This window comes from Geospiza fortis, unplaced genomic scaffold (assembly GCF_000277835.1).
Source record: "Geospiza fortis unplaced genomic scaffold, GeoFor_1.0 scaffold201, whole genome shotgun sequence".
Taxonomy (NCBI): Eukaryota; Metazoa; Chordata; class Aves; order Passeriformes; family Thraupidae; genus Geospiza; species Geospiza fortis.
In genome coordinates, this window is record NW_005054440.1 from 364,295 (window position 1) to 385,187 (window position 20,893).

At 35.8% G+C, this 20,893-nt stretch overlaps 1 protein-coding gene across 1 annotated transcript in view; it reads right to left on the reverse strand.

Annotated features, from left to right (window-relative positions):
* Positions 1-1,272: 1,272 nt before the first annotated feature.
* Positions 1,273-20,893, reverse strand: part of JMY (junction mediating and regulatory protein, p53 cofactor) — a 66,539-nt gene continuing 46,918 nt past the window's right edge. The window contains exons 8-12 of the mRNA XM_005427274.3: positions 16,173-16,259; positions 13,567-13,662; positions 11,788-12,334; positions 9,887-10,197; positions 1,273-6,618 (exon numbers count right to left, since the gene is read on the reverse strand). Of these exons, the coding sequence (XP_005427331.2) occupies positions 9,890-10,197; positions 11,788-12,334; positions 13,567-13,662; positions 16,173-16,259 (1,038 nt within the window). The 3' untranslated portion in view covers positions 1,273-6,618; positions 9,887-9,889. The remainder of the gene's footprint in view (positions 6,619-9,886; positions 10,198-11,787; positions 12,335-13,566; positions 13,663-16,172; positions 16,260-20,893) is intronic.

Sequence of the window (20,893 nt, forward strand, 5' to 3'; positions counted from 1 at the left end):
TTACAATGTACCTTTGATTTACATCTGACATGTTACAAGCAGGAAAAAAAAAAAGATGGTTCTTTTATCTTCTGTGTTGTAGAAACAAGAGGCATTTTGCATGGCATACCACTGCCTTTTAAGTCTACCTACAGATAACACTGACTCATCTGCAATCCTGATGCATACACTAAATTCACTTCCAACCTGTACTGATACTGTAGAGAGTTATAAAAAACCAATCAACTCATCTACTGAAGTCAGTGCCAAACAGAACCAGCTGATGGAGCATCAGTTTGTCCTGCAAAGCAAAACCTGTGCAGGTACCCACATCAAGCTCACACACTGCCAGAGCTTTAGGAACGGACCTCAGACACAAATGTAACTATCTTCTCTCTTAAGTCAGCAAAAATCAAAGAACTGATTATTTCAAAACACATTTCCTACTTCTTCTACATGTTCTTCCACTACCCAAAATTAAGAGTCATTATTACCTGGCATGAAAAACACCATTAGGAAACCAAAGTCAGACAGCTTTGAATTTTGTACAAGACATGTTGCAATGTAGATTTGCACTGCAAATACTAAGTTGGTTTCATGTCACTCTTTGAAACGTCCTTTTTCTTGTTGTCTCAGGATTGTAATGGCACTAAAAAGTTCCTGTTTTAGAAATACACTGGGTTTTTGTTTCCTCATGTTAAGGAACCAGCTAGAAATCAAACCTACCTGCACTGCACCAAAAACACAGAAGCAAAAGGGAAAAGACATACAATATAAAAATACCTTTTTTTGCAAGATTTAGGTCTATGTAAATAATACCACAAATTGGCTAGAGCAATAAAAGGAAGAACTTACTCACAAACACCTAGGAACTCTAGTGAGGGACATGGTAGGTGTAAATAAGGGTGCCAAGCTCTTAACATCTCAGTGTTTAAACTTTCACCCTTTTTGATAGTGTTTCTGTCTTTTGATCAAGAGATGGAAAGTGGGTGTGATTTGTAATTATGCACAACTACCCAGCATCATTTAGGAGCAAGGGTCTTCTGTAATACTTAAATTGTTCATGTATCTTCATTTACAAAGATGTTACCTAGATACAAATATTCCATGCTGCAACATAGCTTAGAAGCAACAACCTGCCATTAAACCATGACAGAGAATTTGAGGAATTGTAAGAATACCAATGGGAACTGAAATGAATTAGATCTGAAATTGTTTTTTGCGGGAACCAAACTGTACCAAAAGTATTTTTTAAATGTTAGTATATAATCAAAGTTAAAACCAAGACAGCAATCAAATAAATATCCTTTAATAAAGAAAAGAGGAATAATTTTAAAGCACCAAAACTGTGAGTATGATGTTACATCGCATGTACAATAAGGTGAATGCAGTACTTTGCGTACAGGTTTAAATTTCTGAATCATGATAATAAAACCCCATGAAATACACAGCAATAAACTTGCACTGCAGAAAAGCTGCACTAAAGGAAAAAGACCAAGAAGCAGACAATTAAAACCTTTTTTAGTTTCTAGGTATTGCTAGAAATCTTTGTTTAGTTATTAAACTTTTTTTAAAACATACTTGTGCTTAATGCTTAATAACTTTGAGCATTTTCAGGCATAGTAAATTTGCAGAGTTGTTTACAATAAAATATGCATTTAAGATGTCCTTTTGAATATAATGGAATTAAAGAACTTTCTTAAAGCCAAGCACAATGTGCTAGCAGTGTCTTAGTCTAATGATAATATTGCACAAAGCTAGTGAATGGAAAATTTATTTTCATTATTTCTTATTTATTCTACAGGCTTAACAAAGGAGTTAGTTTCATTAAGCTTCACTGGCTTCATTCATGTAAGACAACTTGCAGCCATCTGTATTTTTTTAGCTTTCCTTTCATGATGACACATTTGTATACATGTAAAATGAAATTCAAAACATATAGCAACAGCAACAACACGCTGGAAGATGTTGAATGAATATCCCCAATGCCCAACACCTATTTACCAATTCAGAAGTCAAAACTATGTTTATCCTCTGAAAATCAAGCCAGTTTATGGCAAACAAATTCCTGGATAGGTGACAGTCTCTGGAATAAAGTCTCTGCAGAGTTTGGACTATACGCACCAAAATGGTGCCTATCATCCTTTCTACTTGTTTTCAATGGAAACACTACTGATTAATGAGCTATAGATAATGCTCTACACATTAATATTAAAAACTCAGCAGAATAAAATTAATTGCTTGGTCATTTTCCATATTGGAGGTACAGAGCATTCACATTTGAGAATGGAAAGATGACCTTTTCTGTCAAATTCTGAAGCTCTGAGCAACAGAATATAGAAGGCCTGAATCACAATAAAAATACATAAATGTCAGGTTGCAGATTCACCAAAGCCAGAGCTGTGAGTTTTGGATTAACAGTCAAACTGAAAGAGAAGTACCAAGACCCATATATGCAACAGCCCCTCCCACAAGTATATTGGCATGCCTGCCCTCCCTCCCTTGACCCTCCTAAAAATTTTAAGTATTTATGTATTAGGCAGCAATTAAATATAAATTCAATTTGTAGGAAAACTTAAATTACAGTATATTTATAGGTTAAAAATAGCCATTGTGTTGATAGCATTGATAGCAGAATGTTGATGTGCTTATTACACCAAAGAGCAATTTGCAGTCAAGTTTAGGATGACCTACTGTCTGTCAGCTCCAAGAGGACTGAAATCATGCAACATGCTCTCCCAGTAAGGTGCTCCTGTTACTCCTTTTCTTTGCAAGAAGCTTTGCTTGTTCTTAACATTAATTCTGTAGTGCGAAACATCAACAACATATTGTCCATGCTTATGAAATCATTACCAGAAATACATCCAGGTAATTTAATTACATAAGCATTACAATGAAAATAAAATCTGATTACACGCATGAGCAAACTTGATTTACAAATTACACTCCTGAAATTCAGTGCAACAAATGGAATAAGGGTAACATTAACCAATAATGTTTCTGCCTCCTCTTCTCAGTAAGTTGCATTTTCAATAATGCATCTATCATTACTTTATTATTAAACAGTACAGAATATAGTGCTTATACTCAAAATGATTCTTTACAAATAATGTAGTGAAGTATGTTGAGTTCTATCCCCAATTCAGTCACAAAAGTACACAATATATAATCATACTAATTTATTTTACAAGTGTCTGGTGTAGAATGCAGACTGTCAGATTAAAAAAAAGAAAAACCAAACAAAACCAGGCAAAACTTAGAAGTGATGTTTGAAAAGAATAAAAAAAAAAAACCTTCATCTACCCTACACAGAGAACTAACATGAAAATACAGTAAAGTGAGTAAGACTATTGGTCATTTGTAAAGGATCTGGAACCTCCATGAATGAGAACATGAAATTCTTGTTGATATAAATTCAATTTCTGAACAAGACTATTGCTGTTTACCTTACATTTTGGTTATTTTAGCAGAACCCAAGTATTTAGTTTCTTGTTCCCATTTATAAAAGGTTTTTCAGTCCTTACATAAGCATTTGTACAATAAACATTATGCATCCCAAATCTTTACTTCACTGGATGTTATACCATAGTAAAACTTTTAATTTCAAAAAAGAAATAAGTTTCTAAAAATAGAAAAAAGCCAAAAAGTTGATAAACTACTTAAGATAAATAACTAGCAACAGAACAATGCAGCCACAACAATAAAATCAAAAATATCAATAGGCAGGTCTTTTTATGGAGGTTCTTTTTCCTTGCGCATGTTTACGTGTTTTTCCTTAGTGATGCTTGCCAAGATTTCTCACAACTATTACAGTGTTTCTCAGCTGTGGAGGAACTGACCTCAACGCAGGACTGTCATTATTTCCCTAAGTTTCTTATAAATATACTAAACTTTCCCCTTCTTCTGCAGTAGCCATCCCACTGGAAAATTTCACACAGCACAGGATGGTACCTTTTATCCATTAGCCTGTGTACACTACATATGCACAATTTTTATATCAAAGTGAAAATTACGTGAAATTGTGACATCTAGTGACTCATGGAGATTTAAATTCAGGATTTTTTTTTTTAGTATGATGAGGGAAAAAAATTCATTCATCTTCACATAGAAGATGGCAGTTTTGAACTGATACATACTGCTATGCTCAGCGTAACAACTACTTTTTTGTGCCATAAAATACATGCTCATATGAGAACTCCATTTCTATTGAGACTAAGCTACTACAGAAATCTAAGATTTCAGCTAAATATGAAACAGATTAAGAAGAGTAATTTTCATCAATCATGCACACATTTTTCAAGGCAAAGATGACAGATCACATGGCAAACATATCTGAAAACTGTAATAGAGTACAGCATGGAGCTATTTAGAAAACAACACAGTGGTAAACTGCAGACAAAACATGTTGTGCAAGGGAACCACTGCACAAATACTTTAAAATTACACTATTTTTCCTCGGCTTGAAATTTTGCTAGTGTTCTGTATGTTTAAGGAATGAAACCGCAGGCTGGAAAACAGGAAAAAATGAACATAAAAGCTCCTTGTTTAATTTAGCACTAGGTTTCAGATGAAATGTATAATGTTCATTACCATTCTACATCAAAGTTCTGTTTTGTGCTACAGCCAAAAATTTATTTGATTACCTTGGTTTTAATGTGTGGTGTGACTGAAAGTACAAACAAATGTAGAACAGAACAGCTGATGGTATAGGCAGTGTTGAATGATTATGATGAACATTGAAAGTGCTGCTATTGCTGCATGAACACAGCATCAGACAGCTCGCAACCACACCATGTAGCACAGAATTCGGAGAATAAGTTTGAGAAAAAAGCATCATGAAGTTTTAGGCCTGTGGAAAGCCAGTATCAGGTGTTTCACACAGCTGAATAATAGAGACCTAGCAACTAACACAGCAAAATCTATACAATTCTACAGTAACGCTGCTCACAGGTGCTTTGAAAATCAATGTTCACTAACTTTATAAGTAAGGCAACAATGGTTAAGAAAATCCTCCCGAGATGTTTGACAGAGCTTTAATTTTTGGACAGCCACAGCAAAACATCTTCAATAGACTGAAGGGTCCCAGAGCTGAGGTTCCTTTAGATTACACAGCCTATTGCTAAGGTAAGGTCTCCTGCTCCTCTCTCTGTAAGTAAACGGCAAGACGTGAAATCCCCTGTTATAAATGTTAACACAGTACGTGTTCCATTACACGACAGCAGCAATGAGTAACTCCACTTAAAGAACCCAGATCCCCATAAAGTAGTTTATCTGTCAAAAGAGGAACAGTGAATGGACCACACAACACAAAGGACAGGGACTGTGTATTTCTCAAACACAGTGTATGTTACACTAGTAAAAACAAAATGCTAGTGGAAATTCAGCTTTCCAGAAGTGGGCTGATTTTTAATACCACATGAGGTTTTTAGGTGGTACAAGGCTACTTGTATCTCTGTATTGACATACCTCTTGGTACTGTGGTATCGTAAGAGTAGCTGCCTGCAGCCATTAGTCATGAGGTTTAGGACTACTCCTAAGTATTCACTGCAGAGGAAGTTGTAACTCTCCTTTAAAAATAAAACAGTCAGAATTAAAAGAAACTTTTTTCAGCCAGTAGGCTTTTGGGTATGAAATACAAACATTTTCGCAGCCACTGAAGGGAATAATGAAAACCAGCAAGAATAGCATGATTTTCACAACTCAATTATCAGAATGCTTAAGTGCTTTGATCTTTTTTTAAAGGCTGCTTAGACTAATCAAAAGCTGTTTTAAACCAAAAGAGAAAAATATTTTTAAGTATGAAATTACAAAATATTGCTTCTTATAACAAATGATAAAAGTATAACTAACTTGGTTCAGCATAGCTAAATATTTTTAAAAAGCATGAAAATGTCTACTTTAAAAAGATGTCAGACTAAACATGACCTTCTAAAAAGGTGCTGCAGTATGTCTCGCTAAATATATCATGATGGAAACAAACACATTCTTGAATATGTACTGAATTCAACTCAATTCTCATTGTGCTGTGGTCGCTTGTTGCTTTTCACACTGATATATGCTTCTTCAAGCTAAGAAGAAAAAAAGTCTTAGTTGCATGTTACTGAATTTCAGCTACTGTAGTGCAACTAGGAATTCTCCTTCTGGAATATCAGACTGCTACACAGCAAGCTTCTCTGCAGGGAGCCATTTTGTTGAATTTTCAAGCACAAGAGATATTCAGTGCAGTGAAGGGGCCATTTTACAGCTGGTTTAGAACCTCGAAGTTACTCTAACAGCAAGTAGTCTCCCAACTCAAAATGGCCCCCTCACTTAACTGGCCGTATATTACTAACGCAAATATAAAAAGTGCTTAAGAATTGGGCATTCTTGATAGTATAAAATGCATGTCTTAACAACTTAGCTTTGTGCCCCAACCAGAATTTGTTTGAACAAATTAAGAAAAAAGTGACCTGAAATTAACATTTCAGGCCATTTTTTTCCAAGTACTGAGTTATTTGCCAAAGAAAGACTATTTCTTTGCCAAAGAAAGCCTCCTGTGGAATTGATGGTCATAACTGCTGGCTCTGAATTCTCAGAAATGCAGAAGAAAAGTAATCTTCAACTGGGGTTTCTTTTCACATGTTGGTGGCTGTCAAGCACCTGTTTGGAAAGAAAGAAAAAGGAACATCTGAAAACTAAACTGCTGTACAAATATTCTCTTATATTCTCAACATATAAGGCAATTATAACATGCAATATAGTGAGCAGTGCAATATACTGAGCAAAGGTTCTCTTTGCTCCCAGGGTAATGACACAGTGACTCTGGTGCCAGAACACACATATGACCAGGACTTTTTTTTTTGCCTTCTGGTATTTCTGGCAGTTAACACAGATTAGAGTTTGAAGAGGTCCAAAATACTGGATCAGAGAACAAAAGCACCCTTGTTATCTGTTACTTTGCCCACCACCTACAGGAGCTCAGGTTCTGCATTAGTTACAGTACTCTTAGTGTACTATGGTGCACTATTATGTACTCATATGCAGATATCCTCAGGATACTTTACATAACCAGTAATCTCTCAGATTTTTCATACAGAAGCTACTACATATTTATACTGCTTGCTCAGCTACTTCAATATACAGAATGCCTCAGTATCTTTTTACATGTTTCAGAGTGTCTGTCTGGAAAGAACTGCTCTTTAAAAGGTTAGCCATAACTTTATGAAGAAGTTAACTCACAGAACAGGAAATACAAGAAATTACTAGGTCTCCTGCAAGAATTAGTTACTATTAGTTTTGTCTTCAAACTTCAATAATTAATGAAACCACTTCACTGAGCACTGCTAATACTCCCTCCTTCACACGTATCAAGGAACTTTCTGGTACTTAATAAATATACATCACTGTATCAGATTTAGCCTCCCTTTTGTAAGGCAAATATGTGCATTACACTTAGCCTATACAGACATACGTATAATTAAGCATAATTCATAAAAAATGTGTGCCAACACACTTCTTTAAACATGTTTTCAACCTAAAATTTCTATGCTACTGTTTTGGCATGTGTAGCACTTACAAGTTAAAAACCAGAAGATCAATCTTAAAGCATGATATTAATTGGATAACCTTACAGTAAAAAATACTAGCCTGCTATTTCTACAACAGATTTTCATTATTTTACTCTTGTATGATGAATGTTAGTAAACCAGTCTGTATCTTCAAGCAAGTATGTTCATCTATATGGAAAGTATTCTTTCAGTTGAGTTTTTCAAGGGCTTTGTCTCAATCTCTGCTGTTTCTGAGCTGTTTTTTGATTAAGTGAATATCCCCAAATTTTTTGATGAAGTGAATATCCCCAAATTTTCTGAGCTATTCTTTACAACCATTTTTCAATCTAAACTATTTTGTGTTAAATAATCTCACCTAAAACAACCCCTAACAGGGTTGTTTTTGTAATAAAATACAACATTGGTAAGAGAAAGCAAGTCCCAGATATGTAAAGAACAAGGAGCCCATACTCCTGACACTGAACTGACACTGAATACTGCTTTTAGGTCTAAATGATTTCACAGGACTTCAGAAGGATGTAGACTGGTAAAAGGAAACAACAACCAGGGACCACCTGGCCGTGATTTTCAGCCTGCATTCTGAACTCCTTTTATGGGGCTGCAAATAGCAAAGAAAAACATATATTTACATTGTGTGGCAATGACCACAGAATATTTCTAAGGTGCACTTCCAATGTAAAATGCTTAGGAGGTCAACCAATTTAATTAAAAAAAAATTAAGTCAGTCCTGGAAAATTTCTTTGTATTTTGCCAAAAAAATGCAAACAAAATCCTAAACAGTCAAACAGATTTACTAAAATTAAAGTCAAATCACAAAGTTTAAATTTTATCTGTTATCTAGGAAATGAGATTGCAGTCTAATTGCAATTGAACTAAGAAAGCCAAGTTAGTTCCAAGACATGTCTTTTCTTATAGCTGTCACTTGATTTCTGAAGAGCTGTGGTAGTGGGAGTTTTCAATATGCAAGGATAGAAAGAAGTTACATGAAAGAAAAATTATTTTTACTTGGAGTTTCAGCAAGAGTTAAGTACATCTCCACTCCTGGAGTTTCAACTCCAAAACTAGCAGTACATTTGGTATGGAATAGAAGGAAAAAGCCATAATTAAACAGTGTGAAATCATTAGGGTGGCCAATGGCTAGTTTGTGAGGAACTGAACGCAGCATTTATTGTCCTTTTCAAAAAATTAAAATATTATAATTTGAAAATACCACACCAATGCAACAGATTGAGACAGTACTTCATAATCACAAGAACATTCAGCAGACGATGTGCCAAGTCAGAATCAGTTTTTAAACAGCTGTAGCACTTTACCAACAGTCACTCTCCAGCTATGGTAACAACTAACCAGGGTAGAAATGCTGGACTGTGAACATTCAAAAAGGTTATATTCTTTCTACTGCTAACTGTGTTGCAAGGATTACAAATATTTGTCTTCCATTCTGTTTAAACAGCCTTTCTAAACAGATTTTTAATTTCTTTTCAGATTGTCATGCCTCTGGTTTCTCAGATTTTAGGTTTAGTGGGAACCTTCACTGATACTCAAGTTCATTCATGTGTAACATGAGAGAGCCACCACAGAGAAGCACCCTATGCTGCCGCTGTGGTCACAAATATCTTCGTGCTACTGATGCAGCTATTATTTTGAAAATTGATCTCTTGCCAGTTTTTGGTTGGTTCTGAAATCATTAATTTCATCTGCTGAAGTCTGATATCTGTACTTTCAGGCACTGTAGCTTAGTATTAATGCAAGTTCATGGAAGTCATATGACTAGCAGAAGTATAAATTGTGTATTTACTGTTTACAGCCTGAAAATTCAATTAAGTCAGATTTTAGAGACTGAAACCAAGCCATAAGAAGTCAGCCACTCAGGGTAACCCATGAGATTTCAATGTGTTCAGCATTCAAACCTAACTGTCCTTCACTTACAAGTTACTCAGTCTGAAATAAGACATACCCAATTTTTACAAGGCTAGAAATATTCAGAAAGTAAGTATAAGGTGTGTCCCAGAGTGACTGTGCTGCTTTTTAAACTTTTTAGGTAAACTGGCAACTGTCCCTTCAAACTGACTAAATAAAATAGAGCTTTTATATTAAGTCATCCTGTCAATATTCAACAGAAGTACTGGAACAGTAAAAGGCTAACATACTGTCTAAAAAGAGGTTTTCCTTATTATAAACCTTAAATTCTTTGAAAAGTCAGTGGTACTCAATTCATATGTGCATTTTTATCACACTGGATGTCAGACAGTTTAGTCACATTCCTACTAAAGTCTCCCAGAATGCACAACCTGAGGCTTAGCTGCCACTGTTATAAAAAACTGTTGTAGAAATATTATCTTTAAACGTAGCTTAATTACAGGTTAGTTTTCCCAGTCTGTGCAAGGCAAACTCTCCTCTTCATCCTCTGACTCAGGTGATGCTTCCTTAATCCTTCGCAATGCTTCATGGATGCTCCTTGTCAGAGGGTCAGTATCAGGCAGAATTGTAAAGGATTCTCTCAAAACATCTTTCTGTACTTTCTTCAGTTTCACCCCTTTCCTGATCTGTGCCAAGATGTTATTGCTATCATCTTCATCAGGAAAAGGAGGGAGACTTCTCTGCTCAACTTTTCTTAAATGAAAGCTGCCACGTTTCAAGGAAGCCAGCACTTCATCCATTGGGGAACTCACTGCAGCAAATCAAAAGACCTTCAGTATTATTTTCACAAAATTTTATCAGTTTTAATATTTATTTCCTCAAGACCAAAAAGTGCCTGCATACTATTAATATGATAGTCTCCTACTATAAGTATAATGGTAGCTCCAATATTGTTTTAGCTTCTAAATAATCTCATTACCAGGGCAAAGCTGGTTTATACAGACAGTTGTAATTTTTGTAACCATTTAACTTCCTATCAGGAAGAAAAACTTTCTGAACAATGTGGCTTTTCTGTTTGCAGTCAGGAAAGTCGAATAAACTACAAGGATTTCAACATAATGAAAGTGTTTACTGCATCATCGATTTTTACTTTAGAACTCGGGTAATGAGTACATGTCTTACATACTGGACTGTGGGATCCATTCTTACCACTTGCATTTTTGGGCTAATTTCACCTATTGCATGACTATTTCCACAAGCCAGCAAGGGAAGCAGCAATATAGTCAATTGCAAGAGCATGCATTTTGTCGCTTCTCTGGGTTCATGTATTTGTTGGCATCTAGTCCCAGCACAGTTATAAAAATTGTCTTCCTTTATAATTAATGAAAACAAAGAAGTCAGAGATAGTTCTTTATGGCAAATCCTTCCTTTATCCCTAATTTTGAAACTAGTTTTCTGCAAAAATAAAAATCACGCTTTTGCTCTTGTAAGAGCCATGAGTGGGAAAGATCTTCACCTCAGAGAATGCATTATAATAAAGTATAATAAAGTTTGAACACTTTGCATACACTGGCACGTAATTTGTGCAGCACCTCTCTATCAACACGTATGTATCCCCAGGTTCTTTTTTGTATATTGTACAATATGTTTTTTAAAACCTGTTTTGCTTTTAGGAATAAGCTTTGTCTGTCCTACTAAAGGCCTAGACAGCAAAGACACAATGAAAAGAGAAATATAAAAGAATACAGTATTGCACATTTGAAGGAGGAAGGACGGACTGTAATGTCCCTGTCTGTTGTACAGAGACAAATTTCTGAAGCCACTCAGAAACTTGGAACATCTCAGTGCAGAGTGCTGCTGCAGACATGAACAATATTCTTAAGAGGGATAATTGATTTGAATTTATATTTGTCACATTATGATGCATATAAAACTGCACACACAATAGGTGCTTTATAAAAAATTGCAAGATAAAATGCAAGTCAGTAAAATAAACAATAGGACCACATAAAAATTATTGTTATTCTGTTATTAAATAGAACACTGCATCTTCAGGTGAAACATAGAGTATTTACAGGGCTAGCAGTAAGTAGATACATAAATATTCTTTTCAACAGCATTTAGGTCCATTTTCTATCTAGTCTAACATGGGATAATGTAGACTCAATTTCATACGTGTTTTCCCACTGAACAAATATGCCATGCTGTCGTAAAAGCCCTGGTGTTAGAGTTGCCAGTATCTCTCAGCTAAAAAGGATTTAACAACTTTCCCATTAATAATAAATTAATCACAGCATACATTTTCCTACAGAATAATTCAAAAAATGAACTGATGTGCACTGCAATGTTTAAATTAATAATAACAAATTTTGAATTAAATATGCAGAAATTAAAACATTACCTCTCCTCCTCTGTAAACCCTCTAGATCACCAGTCTTCTTAAGCTTCTTCTTGGCACTGACTAGCTGACTGCTATCAAACAGATGTGCTGGTGGGACACCAGAAGAGTGCTGGACTCCCTTCTCCACACTCTGACGTTTAACAAAGCTGTCACTTTTCTCTAAGGATTTGGTGGCATCTTCCTTGGAGGGCAAAGGTGGAGGTGGAGGTGGAGGAGGCAAAGGGGGTGGAAGCTGTACTCCAGTAGCAGTCTCTGGCTGAAGCTGGTCATTGGTGAGTGGAGAAGTGCTAACATGGGGCAGTTCAGAGGTAACACCACTAGGAGGCAAGGAGACATCTTGAAGTTGTTTTAGGCTTGTGGATTCCTGCACTTGCAAAGGCTGAACTGCTTTTTCCAATTCCACCTCCTCACTCTTCTCTTGGATTTGTATGGTTGCTGGCAAAGATTGAGGCTGCTCGACACAGGGCACTGAGCTGGCTGCACATTTTCTTCTTGCATGAGCCAGCCGCAGTCTGGTTGATTTAAGTATTACTTGCCCAGGGTACCGCTAAAGTGAATAAGGTATTGACAATTACGTAAGCTCTTGCAATGGACTATTTTAGATTTTACGTACCTGTCACTTCTGACAAACAATTTTCATTTTGCTCTGTATGTAAAAACAAAGCAAATATATCCCCAGCTTTACGCAAAAAATTATTTGTAATTTTCATTCTTATTTAAGCCACGATTTGATTAGTCTAATCAGTGAAATACATAGTTTAGAATTACGATTTTACTAAGAATCAGATTACACATTCAAGACTGGTTTTTTACTGGAAACTAAAATTCAAAATTCCCTCTTGCTTTCCTCTTCTAAACCTGGTCAATGGCTCCCTCTGCAAGTGCAGACCAGTCCTGACTTAATACACTGGCCTTATATGTGAATCAAACAGTTTTAAAAGGTGTATCTTGAGAACATCAAAGATTTTCAGCCTTAATTTACTTCTTAAATTTGCTGCCTCATTATCAGTCTTTTCATATTAGTTTCAACCATAGCCTTTTTAAAGCAAAAAATTAAGCTGCTTCCAAAAGACAGATGTAATATTTTTTTCATAATTGTGGAAGGCCTAAAGCAATAGCCTAAAGCCTTAGTATGTTAATAGAAAAAGTCAGCTCATGAACAGTTGCTGGTTAAAATAAGTAAATTCGCTTCATTTTACAGAAGTTACAGAATTCAGGAGCCTTGCAAACAATAAGGACATGAATATACTTCTGAAATACCACTGAAGACAACTTCCCAGCAAAGAAACTTCTCATACCTTTATTTTTTTAATGTATACAACAAAAAGTCTTCACCAATTAATACAGTCTCTGTTTTCTTTCACTTTCAGCCCTTTCCTTATTCCTTCCCCTTCATTCCACTTTCTATGCACTTTCTGATGCTTCCATTGTAATAAGTGGGGGCAGGTATTCTAGTAATCAGCAGCAGGGGCCATGTCAGATGACAATGTTCTTTGTGGGAAGTATTGTTTAGATTATACTTCTCAGGAATATTTGCCAAGTGTCTTGTCACAAGGTATAGGTGTAAGAGTAAATAGAACCTTATTATGTCACTGGGAATGCAACAGCTAGAGTAATCTGTTACCACCAATGCCATATTTTGTTGTGAATTTTCCAAAGACCAGTTAATTATATAATGAAAGAGAATCACTAATAGGAAAGTGAATGCCATTACTGGAATGAGTGACAAGCTCTTTGGGAAAGAAAACAGCCAGAAAAGAAAAACTATTCTTCTGTTACCTGCTTAAACGTACGAAGTCTGTCCAGTGTTTTCTGTCGTTCCTGACTAACCCAGGAGCTCTTTCTTTCCTCTTCATCTTGCAATTGATCTCGTTTCTGAGAAAATATATGGAAGACATGTAAACATTACATCCAGCGCTGTATTTGGCTTCATTAGAAAAAAAACTCTTCTAAATGTGAAGAGTTACTTTAAAAGATACTTCTCAAATGAGTGTAACCTCAAAATTTGGCTTCTGACTTCCCCTTAAAAAATAGTACACATTTCCTGGTTTGTTTTGTCAAAGAAATGAAAAACTCAGGAAAAAAATGTTTCAATCTCGAACAGGAACACTTGGCAGATTTGTTACTTTGAGACATGAGAAATAACAAGTGACAGAATGCTATACTTGGAGAGGTCCCACTGAATTAAAATTATATAAATTAGCCAGAGAGCAGAGCAGTATCATTTCCCCCTCATTCCAATAACAAAATGACAGTCCAAATCACAAGGCTGTCCATTTAAACAAGCTGTATTAGTATTCTCAAAGTACAAGAATTCACAGAACTTAGCATCACAAAGTTTTGAACCAATAGCGAGCAAATTAAGTAAATGTTTTCATCCTCACATTTACAACAGTAAATATAAGTTTGTATTTACTCCAGCTTTTGTTACTTAATCTAGCTTGATTTTACGTAATTGCACTTAAGTAAAGGTCTGAAGCTCTTTCTCACACCTGGTACAGTTGTTTTCACTTGTGCAGAGATTTTACCTCATGGAAAACATACCTTTGGGTACATCTCCTTTAACTAATCATTCTTTCTTACAGAATTTCAGGAAGAGTTACTACACCTTTGAAACAAACACTCACTCCTCAGTCAAATTTACTGGAAATGGAAGCTTATTACCAGAAGGTGAAATTCTGGTATGCAAGTTCAGAAGCTATAACGAAAAGTGATGTAACAGCTGACCACAAAGCAAAAACCCTGAGCAAAAACAGCAGCTTTAATTCTTAAGATGACTCACAGCATTTAATATTACTTTTGAAAGCGTATCTTCATAATCAGAAATTCTGATCACTTTTGTGAACCTTTTACTCTCACTGAGTCACCACAAAAGCAGTGTCTGCCTGCCATTTTCATAAGTCAGCTAGTGGTCTGGTGTCCTTCACAAAAAGCCAACTCCTGTGATTGGAAGGAAGGAAGTATAGATGCATTAGGGAGAGAAAGATGAGAACATGTCTGAAAAATAGTAAGGACAGAAAACAGAAAGAGGTGAAGAGAAGGAGAAGCATATGGTAAAAGAAAATAAGAACAATGGCCAAAGAAGTTAGAACAGAAACATAAAGAAAGGAAGAAAAGTAGTTCTATCACTGTACCTTAATGTTACATATGCATTCAGATCAATTTTTTCCTGAAGCAGTCTCAGAATCAAGGGGGCTTTATGTTTTTTTGTTTTGGTCGATTTGTGTATTTGGTTTTGTTTCACTTTTAAGTAAAATAGTAAAATTGCAATTGTTGTTGGTTTCAAATTTGGACTCCCCTTTTCCAAAGTTTTCTAAGAGTTATCTTTTCAAAATTCTTAATGAAATCCAGTAATTTAAAGCCTATTTTACCATAATGCTAGAATTTTTCAGTCACATTTTTACCAGAAAAATCCCACACAAACATTAAAAATTAGCAAAGGTTCTTTATATCATTCAAGCAGGCAACACCATAATATAAAGCTCTGCAGTACTTGAGAGACAATGAAGTCCTTCGGCTTTGTCAAGTCTTATTTGTAAGACTGATAAATGGCCTGCAGTTCATACAGTAACTTCCTCTGCCTTATTATAAGAACTGATAAAAAAAAAAATTCAATTCCTGAAAGAATATTCCAATACATACTGCCTTTGACAAGTAGCCTTTCCACAAAATAAATTATGCAGCTGACTTCCTGGACAAAAATATCAATGTTAAAAATGTATAAGGATGAAACAGAATCACTTTCACTAACCTAACTGAAGCCTGAATTAAAGTGACTTGGATTTCAATGCATCTTTGTCAGTGATCTTTATCAAATATTGATACTATATCAGCTCCCAAGACCTAGTCCCAAATTTGAATATTCTTTAAGATAAGCCTATTAGGTACAGCATAAGAGACCAGCTGGTCTATTCTCTGCAACAAGACTATGAAAAAAATAATGGAGCATCCATCTGGAACTAAAAGTTTATACAACATAATTCCAGTAATTGCTTTAGTAGAAGGAAGAAAAGTAGCAACTGAGCTTATTAAGATTCAAGAATAAATATGTGTGATTTCCTTACTCCTATCAGCATAGCGAACGTGGTATTCAGAGATGTTCAGAATCATTTATCTGCACATGATGATAAACATAACAAAACACACAGAATGTCAACCTAGCATAAAGAACTGTTCTACTTGCTTGGTTCCCATGTCTTCCTAGTACAACTATATACTCCCCCTTGCCAGCATAATATGACACAGAAATCCATGGTGCAAAGGTCAGGGACACACAGCATCTTTTGAAAGAGCTATCACTCTGAATGCTCCCGTAATTAATGTATAATGAGGAATGCAAGCTATTAATGACAGGCTAAGCTCAACAACAGAAAACTCAAACTTACCAGCTGAACAGTATGGTGCATTTTGTACTCCTTCTCGCTCTGGTGACGCTGTTGGATCTTCTCATTATGCTTTGCAATACAGATTTCCTGCAGGGACACAAACCACAACCTATAAAGCATGCAATTTAAATACAGATTTACATTATGTCATATTTAGCAAATGGCAGGTAGAAAAATAGAAACTGCAGAGCCTATTTCATACAGGCTCATTTAACTTACAATGAACTGTAACTAAAAAAAAAAACAAGCCAGACCACCCCAAATCTATTATTTTTAACTATCAAAAGAGTAGATCCAAGTGACAGCTGCTTGGAAAGTCTGTTCTACAGGACCAATATAAGAGTAGCAAAAATCACCAATCTGTCAACACTTCATAAAGCCCTTGTTTAACCCCATGTATTTGCACCCACGGAAAATAACTAACTCTTGAATGTACCACATATTTCTACTTCAAGTAGACAGACAACTTCATTGGATGATACCGAGGGCCAGGAAATTGGACAGTATGAGCAATGGAATTACAAGCACCACGCAGAACTAGAACAAAGTCAGACGTACAGTCATAAACAAATCTCACAGTTGCACAGTTAGCAGTTTGGAGTGTGACTCCAGATAGAGCATGGAGCTGATGGGGCTCTCAAGTATCATTTAGTATGACTTTCTGTGTAGGTTCAGAAAAGAGCTTTGCCATTGAAAGCATTGCTGAGGGAGCTGATGAAGTAAAGCACAAAAATAAGGAGGGAAGGGATTAAAGAAACCACTATTTTGGATGCTTAAAAATGCAGAAAAAGCTGTTCTGCAAGTTGTCTATGGACATGCTTTGATCACACGAAAAAAGGAACCAGTGCTCCTGTATAGGACAGCAAAACCATCAATATTGCTGCTGTATATAGGTAGCTGACTAAAGCAAAGATTTCTGTGGAAATACTGGTCCACCTTCATCAGAGGTATATCACAGAATGGCTTAGGTGGGAAGACATCATGAAGCTCATCTAGTGCCAACCTCCCTGTCACAGACAGGGAACTTCCACTAAACCAGGCTGCTCAGGGCCCCATCCAACCTGGCCTTAAACATTTCCAGCGATGGGGCATCCACAACTTCTCGGGGCAACCTGTGTCAGCAGCTCACCACCCCCAGAAATTTCTAACAGCTATTCAAATCTCTCCTTGTTTAAAACTATTCCCTCTTGTCCATGTAAAATATCTGCCCATGTCAAAAGGCACTTTCTCTCTTTTTTATAAGCTCCCTTTATGTTCTGAAAGGCTGTACTGAGGTCTCCCCAGAGCCTTCTCTTCTCCAGGCTGAACAACCCCAGACTGTCATTACAGGAGAGGTGCTCCAACCCTCTGATCATCTTTGTGGACCTACTCTGGACTTGCTCTAACAAGTCCACACATATACACAGCCAAACATTGCTGGGTTTTGTATTTCTTTCTGGAGGTTTTTTCCCCCTGGTGAAAAGAGTTAATCCTGTAACAGTCAATCAATTTAATTTGTAGCTGAAAAGTACAAAATACTTCATCTCTGTGTTTCAAAGACACAGCAAGCTACATAATACTAACAGAAAATCTGAACAACTTTCTATAATACTCCTAACTAGTTCACAGTTTATTCTCCATTTAGGTTTTAAATATTATAAAATAATGAGAAAATGTAAATTAAGCATGGTTTGGGTTTTTTGACATGTCTCAGATACTAAGGGGGCACAATTCAATGTATTCACTTCAGCATCAGTATTTAAACATTTCTGATTAAATGCAATAATGAAAGATATTTTAAATATGTAAAGAAGACAAACCTGACCAAAATGTATTTCGTGCTGAGTTTGTTTTAATAAACAATCAATGTAATTAGATCTCTTTCACATGAAATAATAAAAACTATTAGGAGGGGCTGAAAACATGTTGCAGGACAGGATTAGAAATCTGAATCATCTTAACTAATTACAGAAACGGTCTAAGAAAAAAAGGAAAGGTTGCAATTTCTGAGGGACAAATGCAGGGTTCTACTTGTAGACAAGATTAAGTGACTTCAAATAAAGGATGAAATTAAAAACACCCAAATGGCAGCTGTAAGAAAACCAACTGGATGATTAGAGCAGATGACAAGTTCAATATATACCAATGAACTCTGGCACAAAACACCAAAACAACAAAACCAAACATAATAAGTGGGTGTATGAGCAGGAATACACAGCCTATTGCACATGCAAGGTAGTCCTTACTTCTAAGCACTGGGAAGCAGACACATCATGGAATCATCAAGTTTGGAAAAGACCTTTAAGATAATTCGGTCCAACTGTCCACCCAGCACTGCCACTGTTGCCACTAAACCATTATCCAGCACCAAATCCAGACACTTCTCAAACACTTTCAGGGATGATTTTACCACTGCCTTGTGAAATTATGTCCAGTGAGAGCAACACCTCAGAAAATATGTTGATCAACTGTATGGAACTGGGAAAGCAACAAGAAGTAATACCCATTCTTTCTTTAATCAACTGACTGATTTCACAGTATCAAGTTGTACTTCTATTAAAGAGACAAAAACCGAGAGCTGAGGAACCATTTCAACCTCTGTCACTGCACGAACTACAATGTGTAAGATTAGTAACGTGGAATATATGTAAAAGAGATCTGCATTCGTATTATATCTAACTAGTTCCAGTTAGTCCTGCTTTCCGCTTTAACATCCCAATTAAAAGGCTAGCTTTTCATGCGCAGAAACCATATTTTACTATACGCATTCAGTGTAGTTACAGTCTTATGCTGCTGTTGTTGTAATAGAAGTTAATAACAGAATACCAGTAATCCTATCCCAGCTGTCACTGCATCTTCATAACACCTATTTTGGCATGGGCTGTGCTTTAAAATGTGACTTTCTAAAGATGCCCTATTAAATGAACACAAAAGCATGTGAGGAAGTTTCCTAGATGAAAGCACACATTATGAACACACCCCAAACAGCTTCACCAACCAGTTGCTTCTCCCACTCTGCTTGTGATAAGGAATACTCTTTCTGGGTGCAAAGTAACTTGATTTCATCACAAGTTTGTTTTTTCAGAGTTTTCACGATACATTCTATACCTTTTTTTTCACCTTGATTCCTTGCTATAAATCTAGCTCCCTAATAAATCAGCTGTTTGTTCCATATGATAATCTAATTAATACTAATGTGTAGCCAGCAGGGGGTAGACTGGCATAACAATAGCAATTTCCTGCATGAAAAATCTACAGCTAGCTCTCTAGAAGTAAGGAAAAAAGGTTAAACTGCTACTAAAAATTTATTTTTTAATAACTCACTGTCACCAACACAAAGGAACATCAGAAAATGATTGTTTAACAAATGCAAAGAGATTTGTATTAAAAAAAAAGAGAATGAAGAGTTTATACTCATGGTAGTACAGTGGAAAAACATCAAACTCTGTAAAATCATGAATTTTTAAAATGCCAGTTCAGTTATTCAAGAGTCATGACTGAATTATGTTTGTAATACTCCTTTAACGGAAGTTTCTAAATAAAAGCTTGCTATGATTATTTGACAACATCACTGAAAAACTGATATATAATCTGCAAAATTAGGGAAGGAATATCTGAAAAACAAAATAGAGACTATAGTCACTGAAGCTTATATTTAAATTACAAATCGTCTTACTCTACGAAGAGAAATTGATTTCCTTTCACAGTGCTTTCTCCTCAATAGAAAAATTTTCAAATACCTGGATGATGAAATTACCTTCTTCCAAAAAATAAAACTGATGACAGAGAAAAATTTCCTATTGTTTCCTTAATCTTGATATCTGCTGCCAAAATCTTGATAATGAGAAAAGACTGTAATTTCTAAACATATTGCAAGACTGTCCTGTACACCACTTAATGCATAGCTTACTTTTTGTTTTCACCTACAGAACTGACAAGCTTAAAAAAAAAAAACCAACAAAAAAGAAGGAAAAATCCCACCAATACGCCACCAAAATCCCACCAATCCAATCCAAAAAACAGAACACCAGTTTAAAAGCCTGTTTTAAGATACTTTGCTGAAACACGCCAAGTCAGAAACACAATCTGAAAAGCATAAAGTACACTCTCATCTCAGTTCAACAATAAATGTTTCTTAATTGAGACAGACACAGAGATTTACCACACAGTATGTACTTTCCATATTCACCCTCAAAAAGTCACTTTTCTTCACATAGCATTCAGTCATCACTGCCCTCATTCTCACCATCTACAGTCTGCTTTTGTATCCCATCTGTATCTCAGTTCTGCATACTTAACCTCCAAACAGTTCAGAGCAAGAATACTTTTTTTCCCCACAAATAGAAGTACTCACATCAGGCACCTTAAATAACATTAATGAATGTTTTACAGTATCACTAGAAAGGCCATTGAAAATGCAGATTGCTTAAAGAGATGAGACAAATCTATGAGCTTTGATTTTCAGGTAATTGCCAGAAAGCTTACTAGGACTGTGTTATCCAGCAGTAAGAAGAGAAGCTAAAAAATGGCCATATTCTTTTCTGCCCAAGTGCTACACAATGGCACACAACAGACTCTGCCCTTTCTTTCTGCTCAAATAAAGATCATTTATTTTCTCCTGTAAATTTAAACACCCATTGTTCTACTCTGTGATTTTTCTTAGAGGCTAAGTATCTCCCTGCAGCACTCAACTACAGAGAATGTTATGCTGGGCAATGACATAAGTATGAAATCTGGAACTA